A 17,357-nucleotide genomic window follows, 5' to 3' on the forward strand; every position below is an offset into this window, starting at 1 on the left:
CCTTTGGAAACCTGGAAGCACTGGACGGCCGTTTCCTCTTAGTATGGGACTCCTCAGCACCGCACACCCACGATCCCGCTCGCGGGATTCGAACACAGGGCCTCGCGCTCGAACGCTTAACCTAGTGGGCCACTGAGCCGGCATCCAATGGTGATAGTGTCTAACATCAACCAATCTGCGGAATTGCGCGACCATCTTCCATTGTACTGAGGTAGATACCTGTCTCTACCCGATATGGATTAGCTGCACGGCTTCTCACTAGAACTCCGAGAATTCCCTCACGAAGATAGTCACTAGTGGGCACATTTAAGGCTTGTGGAGATTATTAAGTTTTTGCCTAGTAATTTGTTGTTAAGAGTGAAATGTATTAAAATATTGAACTCTTTAACATTTTGTATTCTGCCATATTCTATAGTCTATAACACATAAAATGCATTTGGTGAATAAAGTGAGTTTATTTCGTTGTTTATTTGTTGAAAATATTGAGTTCTGCCAGAGAAATAATGATTAAGATGTCAATATAATAAGGTATGCATTGTCTTTTCAAAGTACCCTGCTCTCCTTTTTGCTTTTTGACAGGGATTTCTAGCACCAAATGTAACATCATAGAATGATGAAACTTTCATGTATCTATAACTAGATTTCTATCATTTAAAAGGAAATGACTTCATCATGAAAGTTATAATATCTATGTTTTGTCTTTCAAGATTAATTTAGAAATTTAATGAGTTCTAACTCTTTATATATGTGCATGAAGTTAGTTAAATGTCATAAAATTATGAAGTATACGTAGCACTAAATGAGATAAAGATATTGTTTAGACATACTTTAAAAGACAAGTCTTTAAAGTTACTTAACCTCATTTTGTCTACTTTCTAACTTCATTATATTCTTCACTCTCCTCCTAACCTTTTATACTTGGTCATTAAATGTTATTGTTTGCTTCAAGTTTCTTTCATCCCGTTAATAATCTTCGTTATATTTCCCATTTTAAAATAGTTTTTATTCTGATGTTTTTCGCTAACTTATCATAGTTCATTATACAAACTCATTATGGTAAACGAAATTTCAGAACAATTTATTAATGAGACTATCTCATTCCATTATATATATTAAAATCAAGACGTTCAGCGAAGGAATTCTTTACTCAGTGAATTCATATTCAAGCTCTACAATCGCTAATATATATATATATATATATATATATATATATATATATATATATATATATATATATGAAAATTTTCTTAAAGTATTACTTAAAGTTTAAGTTGAATTCCATTATTCCCGTTCATTATTCGCCTATTTCATCCTAGTATGGCACTCCTCAGCAGTATACATCCACGACACCGGTCCGCAAGATTCGTTAGATTTATTAGATCAACTATCATTCTATTAGCTAAGTTAAAAAATGTTTATTACTTCTTAACAACTTACATAATTTCTGTAAAGAAAACACTGATTTTTTCTCAAAAAATCATTATATTCAAATTCATTGTATACTGAATCCATTTATATAAATGAACGTTGAGATAGAGACGGTAGTATCACAAAAACGATATTGATGATTAGTTGAAAGATAATTCTAGTGAACTATCTACATTTTAATAACAAAATAGAGATATATTATATTTCATGATAGGAACTTTACAGCTTTTCCAATGAAAACAAGCAATAAAATAACCACAAACAATTATCTTCTTAGAATTGTTTCTATTGTTGCCTTATTTTTTTTTTTTTTTTAAATAACTTGGAGATTTTTTTTATTACAGTCAGTGTTTTTTTCTGTTTTTCAATATTTTGCTTTTAAGTAAATAAAATACTTTTCAAGTTAGTAATGAGATTTATTGATTAGAAACTGGTTAAAGATAATTAACACATTTAAAAGTGAATAATATTCAATAGATTAATGCATATTTTGTCGCCATATCAACATACCATAAGAATATGTAAACTGATTCATGAATTTAATCACAGTAACTAACTGATATATGTAAATACATATGTTTACCGAAATAATTTATTCATTTAACAGAAGACATAAAATCTGTAGTCTATTTACACTGTATTGTTATCAGAACTAAATTATTTGTTTATATTTTCAATATTATTATTAGGCAAATTGTGCGTTAATATTTTATTATTGGTTTTTACACTGCTTTCTCGTGGAGGGGGTGTTGTTTACGGAATTGAGAGGACGAAAAGCGAATGTCCGGCACTTTAACCGGGTTGGTGGACACGGAGAGTTCAACTAGAGGATTTGGAAAACACTGATTCCAAACTAATAGTGTACATGGGTTCCAGTGTCCTGAAAGAACAAATGGCGTATGGACCAATCGTTGGTCACCGGCTACCATGGGACTGCATCTCCTCACGATGCCTCACTGCCTTGTGGATCAGACCTTCAGGTCGAAGGCTCTTGAGAGAACCACCTGCTTCGGTTTGGGCACCCTGGTAGTATCACAGCCCTCACACAAATCAAATGAGATTTTTGTGGCGCATATGTATTTGGTGCCTCCTTGGACCAATATTTATGTCTTCAAATAAAATAAATAATAACAAATACAGAAGTGAGTTTACAATAACTGTCATCAGTTGACTACATAAAGTTAAGTAACTAGATTTCGTTTTCTTGACAAATATTTAAAAGAACTGTAAACTAGGATAAAAGAAAGAAGCGTTTCTTTTCGATAAAAAAACATTATAAGTCAAAATAAGATATGCATTTTTGTTTAGGTTGATTTTTGAACAATTATTTTCTGTTTTGTTGCTGATGACTAGACTATTTGTTGAAGAAGGTTATTAATTTTAAACGAAAACAGAAAAACAAACATATTGATGAATTTATGATGTAATAAATTATGTCAAATTTTTTTTACAACTTCCATTCAACTCATTTGATGATGATGATGATGATGATGATGATGATGATGATGATGATGATGATGATGATGATGATGATCATATAAATAATGATCCAACAATCCAAATATAAATAATAATGAAAATGTCAGTTTATTTTTAATAGAGTACAATAGAAAATTAAAATTTATCCAGTATACACTTAATAAATGTAAATTGGAAGACATTTTTCGTATACTTAGTATATTTACCTGATCCATAAGTTATTTTCTTCCTTACACCTTGATTAGTACGTCAGCTCATTTGTTATTTATTCTCGAATCCATTTTTGTGATGCAATCTTTTCTACCCTCCTATAGATATATATTTTCCATATAACTATATATACACGAATATACAGCTTAAGTAAATGATTTCGTCTAAAAGAAAATTTTCTTCGCTGAATTCTCTTTTTTTGTTCAATGACACTATGGGTTATTTTAAAAATCAGTCTATAAATAAACAAATCAAATTGTAATATTGAATGTTAGATCTATCAACAGAAGTACACTTACCTGACAACCATTTACGAAAATATTTTAATGGTTCCCTAAAATTGTGCTACAATATGCTTGAATGATTGAAAAAACAATGTAATTAAAAAGTGTAAGCATAAAACCTTCTCCCAACTTTACAAATAAGACGGCTTCTTGTAGATGTAATGAGTTTTTTGAATTGAAAAAAAAAAGAATTGAAAAAACTCTGATCATGAACTTAAGTAGTGACTATTACTAAGAGTTGACTAATCTTCAGTTGCTATTCCATATAATATTAAGATTGTATTTTAATTAGGTTTATTTTATTCGAAAATTGTGTTATTTTATGGAGTTAACAATGGTTTTATTTGGTTGATCAGTTATTCCGTTTCTTTATTTAAAGCCATTGTAGTGATAATTTGATTTTCGTTAGTAAACATCATGAACCTACTTTAGGATAGATTATATAACTAAGAAATCACAACGATTATCATCTAAACAGTTTGTCTAAAACTTAAGATTTCAAGAGAACATTTATTGTTGTTATTACTTGTCGAAAGTTCGATAGTAATTTGTGAGATTCAAAATACAGCTTCATGTCAATATATCTTTCTTATTTCTTAATTTAACACTTCTTAATATCAAAAAATTATCAACAAGCAAGTGAGCCGACAAATCACTATTCTGATATATATTTGTTTTAAAAAAAAATTTAGACCATAGACTGCTTTTGTTACACCATTGACAAAGAACTTTCTTCAAACTATAATATGTAAAATATGTTGCTATATTCAGCTTATTTTGATTTCAATCGGTTAAGATGACTAATAGACACTGTCACAGGTGGCTGAATATTTTTTCTTCTATGAAACTTCATCCATCGGTTCAAAATCCAATATTATTTCAAAAGACTACAACAATTATGATTATCCATCCTATAAACAGATCGAAAATTCATATGTTAGATCTTTGTTTGCTCTAACTGCTTTTTTTGATTTTACTGACAATACTATTTGGTATAACTGAGCAGATGATACAATGCTAAAAGTACTAAATACAAAGAATGATAACATGTTTCGTTTCTTCTTCATCCTCACATCATATGTACCTTATTTCATAATTACTAGATTATATCTGATTGATTACTGTGAAGAATTATTGATTGTCAAAATTATATCTATATATATTTTAAAATAAACTTTAAATTACGATGGAAAACTTATGGCAGATAAAATTCTGTATTATCGAGATTCAAATATTGAAACTTAAGCAACTAATTCTTATCAAATATTACATAAAACAACTGTTTATTACATACTCTTTTAAAAATATACAAATTAGTTTAGATTGATATCATGAATGGATCAATGTTGGACCACTATTGCAAACCTGGAAGCACTGGACTGTCATTTCGTCCCAGTATGGGCTCCTCAGAATTGTCCGCGATCCTGCATGCAGGACTCGAATCTGGGACCTTCGTCCTCGCACGTAAACGCTTAACATCTAAAGCATTTAGCTGACATCCGACGATGTTGACGTTTACCCTCAATCAACCGGTGATTATTACTGTCGAGAAAGTTTTCAAATATCGTAGTAACTTCAAGTCTATATATAAACTTTGATTTCTGGAAAAGATGAGAATCATAAATAAGAACTTTAATTGTAATATCAACTACTGGATTGCTGGAGGCTCAGAATTCGGATGGATGGTGAGAATCTAGAAGCCAGTTGGGATGTCAATGTCATTATTGTCCATTGGTGTTATTGTCTAACTTCAACTAATCCATGATATTGCGCGACCGTTCACTATTTTCTTCAGTGTGTAACCGCCTCACACAAGACACGGTTAAACTTTACTGGCCACACCCACCACTGAATGACGGTGTAATATTACTCCATTAATGAAACCGATATAAGAAATGTAAATACATATATCATTTTTGCCATCGGTACAACCCTCATTTGAAGGTACTGATATAAGCTGTAAAACTCAGAAAAACCTTGAGAGAATCACGTAACTATTATATCGTGTTTTAGGATCCCCTTGAAGTCTGCGTCCGTGGACATTGAGTTAAAACTGTTGAGAGCTTGAGGTCCGGAGGTTGGGAAGATAATGATGTTTTAATGAGCCAGAATATAGTGATACCTAAAAATCCATAGACTTGTCATATAGTGGGAGCAGCATCCCCTGCGATCGATACGCAAGCATTTAGCTATTGAACTGGTTATCTCTACATAGATCACTTATAATGCTCTAAAGTTGATCCTATTCATAGCACTTGAACTTCAGTACATTACGTTCTAAACGCTTATATATTCTCAAATAATTTACGGGTAAATATAAGCTATTTTGATTACGTTTGATGAAGTCAGCAAATATTTTGATTGAGAAAAAGAGAGGGCCATTACTGGAAAGGTTGATGCTGTATTCACTGCGTCCCACTCTATGTCGATGTGAGCGGGCTCATTTCACCAACTAATCACAACTACCTTCTCAATAGTGGCCGAAATCCCTAGCTACTAAGCCACCACGACATCAGTCACCTCAAGCTTACGGGATACCTTTCTGATGTGTGCTGAACAGCGCGAAACCTGAGTCCAGGATTTCCCGTCAACTACCCCGGACCACCACATTATGCCGACTAAAATTTAACTTTAATAGTACTTTTCTTCTTTTTTCAGTACTATGAGTTTCGAAAAGTATTTTTGATTATATTTGATATGATAGAATAAGACGATATTATATAGGTCAGTATTTCTTTGTATCAACTCTTTAGAAATTTAGGCAAAAGTTACAGGTGTAAACTTAGTTCAATGTGGCACTTAGAGATCAGTATAAAATTTGTTTTATGTGACTTGTGAATTATCGTTCAGTATGACAACTTTACATCATGTATTAATTCAGGTGAACTATAGTTATTTTGTTTTCACAACAAATGTTTGTATTCCTTCTCCTCCTCTATTAAGTGTGTGTAAAAATTAGTGCGTAAATAATTCTATTTTGATCTAGTGTTGATTTTGAGACTTGTTTGTAGATGTATTTTTAAGGATTTATAAAGTGTTCTTTGTACCAGTTTTCTGTGTTCTGACTTAACTTCGTGGGATTTTTATTGGTTACCATTACCCAACATAAACGTTAGGGTCAAGAAATTGTAGTGGTTACCGATTGTCAGGTAAATGCAATTATACTGAGAACTCAACAAACTTGATACATACAAAACAGAAACGACTCCTCAGATAACATAGTTGACCACTGAGTTACAACAATGCAGATAGGATCAATTATACAGTCATAGGGATATGATTAAAAGTATTCTTCTAACGAGATTCATTGTTCTCCTTCTTTAAGTTCGTTTATCATATTACAGAATATGTGTAGTGCAGTAAATTTTCCCGATACTAATGACTTTCACATAGAAGAAATTTTTAAAGTAGTAGTATTCAAAGGTAGATATTACTTCATCTAAAACTCATTTAATCTCTTTTATGCATCTACTATATAATGCTTGTTTTAAATATCCATATTTTTTCTATGAGAAAATTGATATTATCAACTAAATTAGTTGTAAAGACGACAGTTCATTAAAATCTACCGTAGACAATAAAAAGTACATTATTCAAATGTACTGTTAATTAACATAATTAAAACTAATTAATGATATCTGTATATTATTACATTATCTTATTTACTCATTTATTGAATAAAATAATAATGGGAATAAACAAATAAATAAATAAATAGATTGACCAATAAAATTTCAGGAAAAATTCAGCTCATTTTTTCACTGGTTCTTTATAAATTAAATAATAACCAATAAGTAATCTGTTTTATTTTTCTTTATTTTTGATTTTTATTTTAAGAAATAAAAAAAGTATGAATAATTTATATAACACACTTTATTTAAGTGTATTTTCAATTACAAACTAATTACCAGGTAAATATTAATTATTGAATAAAAGAAAATATATCACTTAAAGAGTACAATAATGAAAAACATGCTTAATGTTACGATACATCATCATCATAAACATGTAGATTTTATAAAAATCATCTTATATATTTATTGGATATGTTCAAGTTATGTAAATTGTATGAGATATAATACAGTTTATCAAAATGATGATTTATCATCTGTCTATAAAATGCCTAAGAAACATTCAAGTAGGTTTTAATTATTTATATATCAACATTTTTTTTAAAAAAAAACTTTCAATCATTCAATGCATCTATAATAAATAATTGTTTAATATATAAGTGTTTAACATTTTTAAACAGTTCAATTTACTTATCACTTTAAGCTAGACCAACATTGAAAACCTGGAAGTACTGGAAGGCTGTTTCGTCCCTATGTGGGACGCTTTAACCATGCGCATCCATGATCTTGCACGTTAAAATCCTATACTACGACGAAACGGCCATCCAGTATTTTCAGGTCTTCAATGGTGGTGTAGCATAGATTGGCTCTTGAATTCAACTGTTATAATACTACAATCTCCAAAAATCTCCATTCTGATAAATGACAATAAACATTTATTTTTTAATAGTTGAGATTATAAGTCAATTGAAGTTAAACCACCATGCTTTTAAATTTTCCATGGTGTTTCCATCTTCATTTGACTAATGATTTCAACTATTAAAATTACTATAATATTAAAAAAAACCATCTAACATTTATTTTTTAGTTGAAGATCATACGTATATTTGATGATGTATAATATTAAAAATAATGATATTTGTTCGTTTTATAAATCAATCTTTACAATAATCATTTTCTTAAATAAGATGAAATTTTTCCAATCTGATTTATCTACTGATGGTAAGTAATTTATTCAATCGGAGACTATATTTCAAATTTGGATGAATGAAAATTGAGTTTGATTTATTTCTTTTACTTTTAAAATGGTTTTTCTGGTTAGCACTTTTTTAGCCAGTTAGTTTTCTACGGGATGGGGTCGCTAACCTCATGCCCAACCCTCCTCCTTTATCCGGGCTTGGGATCGGCAGTAGCCCCCGGAGGGACTCCAGGCGGAGTAATTAAATTTAAAAATGTTAAAGTTTTTTACATTTTTTTATTGAACGTTTAAAAGAAGGCATATGATTAGATCAATTTTATCAGTTTATCTCCGAATTTCGTATTATTTCACTGTGCTTAAAAACGTTTCAAAGTTTGAGTAATAATCATTAAAATGAATCATGTGTGAGTTAGTTCCCAAACTCTTGGTCTGAATAATTATCCTAATGAAAGGTACTTTAACTTTCTGAAGGCGAGAAAACTATGAATTTTACAAAAATGAATTAAACTTATGTAAAGTTCTTCTTGGTTAAAATGAATTATTAATTTTATTACACTGTATCATGTTTTCAATAAGACTGTCAAATTGATTAGTGAAAAAAACTGTGTCTAACCGTCCTATTTGGTGAAGAAACAAGAATGTATGAGCCAATAAAGTAATAATTGTAAAAAATGTTCTGTATATACTTGAGTTTCTTAACTGTTTGCACACACACAATCTAGAACTGTACAGAACTCAAGAACTTTAAGGATTTGCAGCATGGGATATGTTTTAGACGATTTAAAATCCTTTCAGAAATATCTAACAGATTTTTGGCACTTAGATGCTAATGTATTTTTGCGGTATGTCAACAAAAATACATACCAGGCGTTTCAATTTATTTTATTGTTCATGTCAGTATGTATTTGCTCAACACAAGATTTTAAATTATGAGCTTTACGGAAAGTTTATAATACGAAGAGAGACTGTATTCCAATAATCTCTTGAACTGACAATATTAACATTACTTCCTCGTCATAAAATTATAGTGTATGTACAAACATGCAATTAGTTTTCTGTAATATTAACATATGAGGCAAAGTAGCCATGATTCACGGTTGAACCATCAAGGACAGAATTTGTAGAAAATAAATTACGCTTACGATTTGATCTCTAGTTGAAATTCGTTTCTGTAGGTAGATTGATATACAGATGTATCGGTTAAGCTGTGAAATTATTTAAACATAAAGATATCATCGTTGCTTATATTACTAACGATGCATTCGTTATCAAATTGGTAACAGGGCTTCACACTACTTTGATTGACTATTTGGTTTTCAAAAGAAACTTTTAATTTCCTAGCATGCTAATCCCTTTCAGCAATGACTGTAGTGTTCTGAAATACAAATTTTTGGAATTATTGAAGCTGTTGTTAAATTAAATTGTTCATTCAGCCAATACATTATAGTAATAATTTATTAAATTAGACGAGCATCACGTCAAACACATCAGCTTGTCTAAAATTCATGTCTATATATCAAATAAGTATGTGACATTTTCTTGATGAATGCGAAATATTTGAAATCCTTTTTATACTATGTACTAATATATATTTGATTGCAAAAATAACTAGTATAATAAAAATGGATAGTGGCTAGCAGTGGAATCCGGTACGCGTGTTTCATCTTATTTGGGACTCGTCAGATGGATGTACCTACATCTCAGAGTTGATCTTTACTTTTGGACTCGAAATCAGCACCGTTCGTTATCGCGTTATCCAGAGTGAACATCAAATCTGGGATGCAATAACATTCAGCTGACGGGTGCCAAATAGAGAGAAATGCGCGTCCTGGATTCCACTGCTAGCCACCATTCATCGTTGCTTATAAAGTTTGTGAATTAATGCAATATCGAGGCAGTGCGCATAGGATGTACATACACCAACAAAAGACTGATCAATTGCAGTCCTGAACATCAATGGGAAGATTTAGGCAAACAATACCAAGTGAATTAAACTACTGTAATACTTCAATAAAGTTAGTTCCGACTTTAATCTATTTTAAGGTATTTGTTAGTCAGGATTCATTTTTGTTGAAAAAGTTAATAGTGACAGATGTTAGCAAGTATATAGATGTCATCCATTTATTTGTTATAACATACATTCTATTCAGAAAATCTTTTGTATAAATAAAATTAAGTAACTTAACACTCATATAGTTCATAATAATGGTAAAGATACCATAGTGACGTTATACTTTAACCCCCTTTATTTGAGTTCCTAAATTTTTTAAATCAATCATCAAGAGACTTTATTCTAACATCAGAATCGAAAAAAGATTTTAAAGAAAATATTAGAAGTCTGGTAATCAGAATCACCATAATTTAGTCCCTGGTTTATACTGACGTGTATTATGAAGAAAATAACTATGTATAGCCATCATGTTTATAAGGGTTTACTTATTTATTTATTTAAACACATAAACATTGGTACAAGGAGGCACCAAATACATATGCGCCACATAAATCATTCGATTTGTGTGAGGGCTGTGATACTACCCGGGTGCCCAGATCGAAGCAGGTGGTTTTCTTAGAGTGTCACACCCCGAGCCTTTGACCTAAAGGTCTCTGACCCACATGGCAGTGGATCATCATGAGGAGATGCAGTTCCATGGTAGCCGGTGACCAACGATTGGTTCATACGCCATTTGTTCCCGCAGGATATTGGAGCCGATGTGCACCATTTGTTTGGAATCCGATTAAAGCGCTGGACATTCGCTTTTCGTCCTCTCATTTTCGTGAACAACACCTCCGCCACGAGAAGGCAATGAGTAGGACTTCCCTGACAGAAGCTGTATACGCGTGGCTGTGTGAGAGCATTTCTAGAAGGAGGGCGGGCCCACCCCACTCTCGGCCATACCAGGGCAGTTGGGGCGTTTGTAAGGGTGGACTATATAACATGATTCTTTTAAATTATCATTTTCCATTGAACGTAATACGAGCTCAGTCTTTTGTTCTTAAATACATGTGATTAATTATTTTCGTCTATGTGAATGTATGATTCTAGTAAAAATTAATTAATGAAGACATTTAGTACACCATTTAATGGAATTCCATTCTCTTGTTTAATTCCATATTTCTCCATGAACACTGACAGATACAATAAATTATTACTTACACTTTTTAAAATAATAAATAATATCTTCTTTGATGATGATGATGATTGTCATCAATTCGACACTTCTGAATATTTAATATTATTATAGATATATTTATGTGAAACACACCAGGGTATATTATTTGATGTGTAAGTTGAAAACAAATACACAACAAATATCTGCCTACCTATCTATCTATATATCAATCAATCAATCAACATTGAACAAATCTGGTTTATCTAAAAATTAGTTAATCCCGTAGTTCGAATGTATATCTGTTACATATATATATATATATATATATATATATATATATATATACTGTAAGGTAAACAAACAACAAATTATTGAAGAAAATATTTTTTCAAAACAATACATGAACCCATAAAACTGGATAACCAGAGAAAACCAAACAAAATACACCTATTTTTTCATATATTTCTCCATTTTACAAAAAACATATTTCAGAAATATATTTCCCCCATTAGAATATAATAATATTTATATACATATATGAATTAAGAATTATAATGATACACATTTAATTAGTATTTCATTATATTAGAAATTTAATTTAATTAATTAATGACTGTAATTTAAACGTGAAGAATAAGCCAATAAAAAAACACTTTCATTAAGTGATTCGTGAGATGGAATTTAGACACATAGGTCCTGGGTTCGAATCTCGTGGGTGGGATTCTGAATGTACATCGTTGAGGCATCCCATACTTGGACGAAACGGCCGTCCAGTGTTTCCAAGTTTTCCATGGTGGTTTAGTTTCAATTGACTGATGATTTCAACTAGTGAAATTTTTAAAATCACAAAACCCCTTCTGATATTTAGTATTGTAGAAAATATATATGTAAATAGTGAAAAAGTATTAGAAACATCTCTTGAGAGTGTGTTTTCAAAATATAAAATAATTAAGTGATAAATAGAAATAATAAACAAGTATTTATTGATGACGAATAGTATTCACGACTTAATGACATGGATTATAACGATCCACAAATGGAAGTAGTATTTCATTGCACACTGTGAATACAATTTCCTATGAAAATTACAGATTCTCACTGGGAACTAGTGTCTCATGAGTTAAACCAAATAAGAATTTCAGTAGAAGTTTTAGGTGTTGTGACTTCATGGTCCGCTAGTTATCACGTAATCTATTCGCCAATCAAAATACGACTTATTCGCTCTTATACTGTACTAAACCAATGACGTCCGACCGGTTTGATCAGACTAGCGTCCTACTGGTCCCTTTTTCGCCTAGCTCATCCAGCTGAGTCCAGAATGCCAATAACAGCCTCCACTATGCAAATCCTTTATTTCAGACATACTGGGTCTATATACCAAACAAAAAGACCGCAACGCAGCATAAAATAGGAAATAACATTCATACACAATAAAGCCAAAAAGTGTCTGTGAACTTGGGAGGCAGTAGTCAATAAACTGAACATAGCTTAAGAACAGTAAATCGTACAATAATAATATACAAGTCAAGATAAAGCTTATAACAAGAGGAATATAGATATATATGATCTAGTTACTGAATATTTATACCATGAGAATATATAAATAATATTTGTCCATTAATAGGTCTCAGATGTTACTCGTAATGTAGTCTTCACTAGTATATAACACCTCCCTTTTTTGAAAATCCAAAGTTTAGACTGATTTAAAAAAGTATGTGTAACTCTAAATTCTCCAACACTATCGTCCCCAACGAAATAATGTTGGGTCCTCATATCTCCAAGTTACAGTTAATATGACTTTATTTAAATCATGTTTTTCACATTGAATGGAGAATCCAGTAGAAATGGCTAGATGGTCATTTGATTCGAAGTAATTAGGATTTGGTTCTTCTAAAACACTTTCTTCAAATTCATTACGAATCTCATTAGTGGATACTAAGTCACTAGGAAAATCAACATCTAAAAAATTGGATTAGATTTTTGATCATAACTTGTTTCTCATTTTTATGAGAAATTTCACCAAAATTATGTGCATTATTATGAGAACCCATACCTGGTACATCATCATCTCACCGTAGTGTTTACGTATATTTTTAAAAGATCTATTGTATGAAAACCAATAAATGAATGTAAGATAAAATCAGTGTTTAACCATTACTGATAGATTAAATCTACGACAATTAAAATATAGTATTATAATTCATAAATTTTATTACTGAATACTCAGAAAAATAAACAATATAATTTTAATCGACAGTTATCACTAATGATTATCTACATGCAGTTGGAAATCAAGACTCTGTTTAAAACACAATTAAGAACTATTCAACGACATCTCCAAAGAAGTTACTTTTAAAGTATTTATTTTAGATATGCTTATCTACCTACGAATACAAACTGGTCATGTAAAATAGACCATAATGTTTCTTTTGTAGTTACTAGTTTCTTCCCATAAAAATTAGTATAAATAATGGATGAACTTTCATATAAGACTGGTTATGATATAAAAAAACCATTCAGATATTTGATGAAAAGATCTCTGATTACATGTTTTTTTCATAACAACTAAATTTCTTCCAATATTTTCGTACATATACTTATTTACGTAATAAAGTATGATAGTGTGGATTTATTGTACTACCTTGAAGTTTCGCAAAAAATATTCTAATTGTACTACAGTTTTACAAGCATCTGTGAAATGATACTTATCCGTATAAGGTTGTGGAGATTTTTCAGTTTTAATTGAGATCATGAACTGATCAATGTTAGGCCACTATTGAGAACCTGGAAGCGCCGGACGGCTGTTTTACCCCAGTATGAGACTCTTCATGCAGTAGACGCCCAACTTCGAGATCAACAAGCTGGATTCCGTAAGGATCGGTCGTGCACAGACCAAATTGCAACACTACGGATCATCGTCGAACAATCAGTTGAGTGGAACTCATCACTATACATCAACTTCATTGATTATGAAAAGGCATTCGACAGTGTAGATAGGAGGACATTATGGAAACTTCTTCGACACTACGGAGTTCCTGAGAAGATTGTCAATATTATCCGGAACTCATACGACGGACTACAGTGCAAAGTAGTGCATGGAGGACAGCTGACAGATGCATTCCAAGTAAGGACCGGAGTCAGACAAGGCTGTTTACTCTCTCCATTCCTCTTTCTTCTGGTGGTCGACTGGATTATGAAGACCTCGACATCTGAAGGAAAACACGGAATACAATGGACAGCTCAGAACCAACTAGACGATTTGGACTTCGCAGATGACCTAGCCCTCCTATCACGTACACGTGAACAGATTCAGATAAAGACAGCCAATGTAGCAGGAGTCTCTGCATCAGTAGGCCTCAGCATACACAAAGGGAAAACTAAGGTCCTCAAATTCAAAGCGGAGAACAGCAATCCAATCACACTTGATGGCGAAACTCTGGAAGATGTAGAATCCTTCACATATCTGGGAAGCATCGTCGATAGACATGGAGGTTCAGATGCAGACGTAAAGGCGAGGATTGGCAAAGCAAGGGTCGCATTCCTACAATTGAAGAACATATGGAACTCAAAACAACTTTCAACCAATATCAAAGTGAGAATCTTCAATACGAACGTCAAGGCAATTCTACTGTATGGAGCTGAAACTTGGAGAACTACAACAACCACAATCAAGAAAGTACAAGTATTTATAAATAGCTGTCTACGCAAGATACTCAACATCCATTGGCCGGATACCATCAGCAATAGCCTTCTGTGGGAGAGAACAAACCAACTTCCAGCTGAAGAGGAAATTATGAAAAGACGATGGAAATGGATAGGACATACATTACGCAAATCGTCAAACTGCATCACGAGGCAAGCTCTAACTTGGAATCCTGAAGGGAAGCGGAAAAGAGGAAGGCCAAAGAACACATTACGTCGGATAATAGAAGCAGATATGAAAAGGATGAATTACAACTGGAAGGAGCTGGAAAGGATTGCCCAGGACAGGGTTGGATGGAGAATGCTGGTGAGCGGTCTATGATCCTTCACGAGGAGTAACAGGCGCTATGGATGGTATGGTATGGTATGAGACTCTTCAGTAGTGAGTATCTACGATCCTGCACGCGGGACTTGAACCTAGGAACTCTGATCTCGCACGCGAAAGCTTAATCTCTAGACTACGGAGCTGACATTCAGCGGTGTCAATGCGCGAGAACTAAGGTCCCGGGCTCGAGTCCCCCGTGTGGGATCCTGGATGCACACTGCTGAGGTGCCCAATACTAGAGCGAAACAGTTGCCCAGTGCTTCCAGGTCTTCACTAGTGGTTTAAGATCGATCAGTTCATGATCTCAATTAAAATGATACTTGATTACAATTAGAAATAAATCAAGAATGTGTCCAATCTTAATTCATTGGAATCAATAGTCAATGAAATTACTATTATCTTGAAACAGTAGTTTTATTATGTTTCCATCGGACAACTATCTAGCAAGATTACAGTGAAACAAAAATGAATATTAAAAGTGTAGTAATCAATGTCATGTTCTACGCATAATCTTACACTGTTTTTGATCTCAAGGGATTTCTAACACTAACATTAAAATGTACTATATTATGATTTTTATACAAGATAAGAACTATCGAAATTCAATGATGATCAGTAATTGTATTATCATAAATAAAAGTAACAAACATTTCTGAATGACATATTTTTTATTGACACGGTCAACTCTAAATGTTAAAATGTGTATGATACACTTTAGAAGATTCGTAAGAACTATAAGCAAAGATAGATAGTGGCTAGAAGTAGAATTCAGGATGCACATTTCGTCCTATATGGTACCTATCAACTGGATATACCTACATCTTAGAATTGATAATCACTTTGGGACTCAAACCAAGCACCGTTAGCTTCATCTTTGCTTATAATAATTTATTCTCTAAAAAACTAGTAGCTTTTATGTTCATTCATCTCATTAGTTTAGTTGAATTCTCTTAAAATTAACCAGTTTTTCTATGTAGTTGATAAGAATTAATTTGATATTTGATCTATATTCAATATTAAAACTTACTTGAAGGTCACTCTTAAGGTCATTTTAACAAATTAAAATAATAAAATATAGTTTAAATAAAATTAATTAATTTAATTATTAACTAATCATTGATCAATCAAATTTTGTCATTCATAATCTTTTTTGTTTGTTTGTTTGTTAAATAAAACAATTAAAAGAAACAGAATTTCCCATAGACAAAATGTTTCTCATCATTTCATTGTTATGTAGATAAGTGAAAAAGAGAAAGAAATAAAAAAGAACTAACAATATATAATTCAATATCCCACAGATATCTGTGAATAAACGCCCAAGTTGATTTAGTTAAGTATTCACCTAAAAAAATAAAAGTTATGATAGTTTTATAAAGAAATAGATGTAATTTAAGGTATTGATATTCTTCTTTATACAATCAAAATATAAATGAAGAAGATAAAAACAATTAGGATATAAAATTTAAGGGCAATAAACTTTGATTCATCATGATAGTCTAGAATAAATTCAATTGATTTTCATTATCTAATTGTTTGAAAAGAAGATTTTCATTTAAAGTTAGACATCAAAATCATTGGATGCCAGCTCAGGTTAATTGTTCGCGCGCGAGACCGACAGATCCTGGGTTCGGATCTTGCTAGGTGGGGTTGTGGATGAACAACTCTGACGAGTCTCACACTAAGATGAAACGGCTGTTTGGTGCTTCTAGGTTCTTCATGGTGGTCTATCTTTAATTGACTTATGAATTCAACTACTAACTTACTAAAATCTTCACAAAATCCCCTTCTGATAATAGAATAAAATGATAATAATTATATGATATTCGAGAAATTACATTTCTTTCTATAAATTAAAACAGAATTATCAAACTATACAATGAACATAAATATCAATCTTTGTACTAATATTGTAGTGAACAGAACACGGGTAGGGACAATCGAATTATGCTCAGCACAAAATTACAGAGTTACTAAGTCAAATAGAAAAACCATACTATAATACTTAATTTGCAAAATGTCTAATAATTGTCTCGAACTTCATTGTTCTTG

The 17,357-nt window shown here is 31.7% G+C and overlaps 1 protein-coding gene across 1 annotated transcript in view; it reads left to right on the plus strand.

Annotated features, from left to right (window-relative positions):
* The first annotated feature begins 2,161 nt into the window (after positions 1-2,161).
* Positions 2,162-17,357, plus strand: part of MS3_00001964 (uncharacterized protein) — a 28,352-nt gene continuing 13,156 nt past the window's right edge. Inside the window, exons 1-2 of the mRNA XM_051209495.1 lie at positions 2,162-2,570; positions 7,239-7,539. Coding sequence (XP_051074953.1) covers positions 7,365-7,539 — 175 coding nt within the window. The 5' untranslated portion in view covers positions 2,162-2,570; positions 7,239-7,364. The remainder of the gene's footprint in view (positions 2,571-7,238; positions 7,540-17,357) is intronic.

Source organism: Schistosoma haematobium, chromosome 1 (genome assembly GCF_000699445.3).
Source record: "Schistosoma haematobium chromosome 1, whole genome shotgun sequence".
Taxonomy (NCBI): domain Eukaryota; kingdom Metazoa; phylum Platyhelminthes; class Trematoda; order Strigeidida; family Schistosomatidae; genus Schistosoma; species Schistosoma haematobium.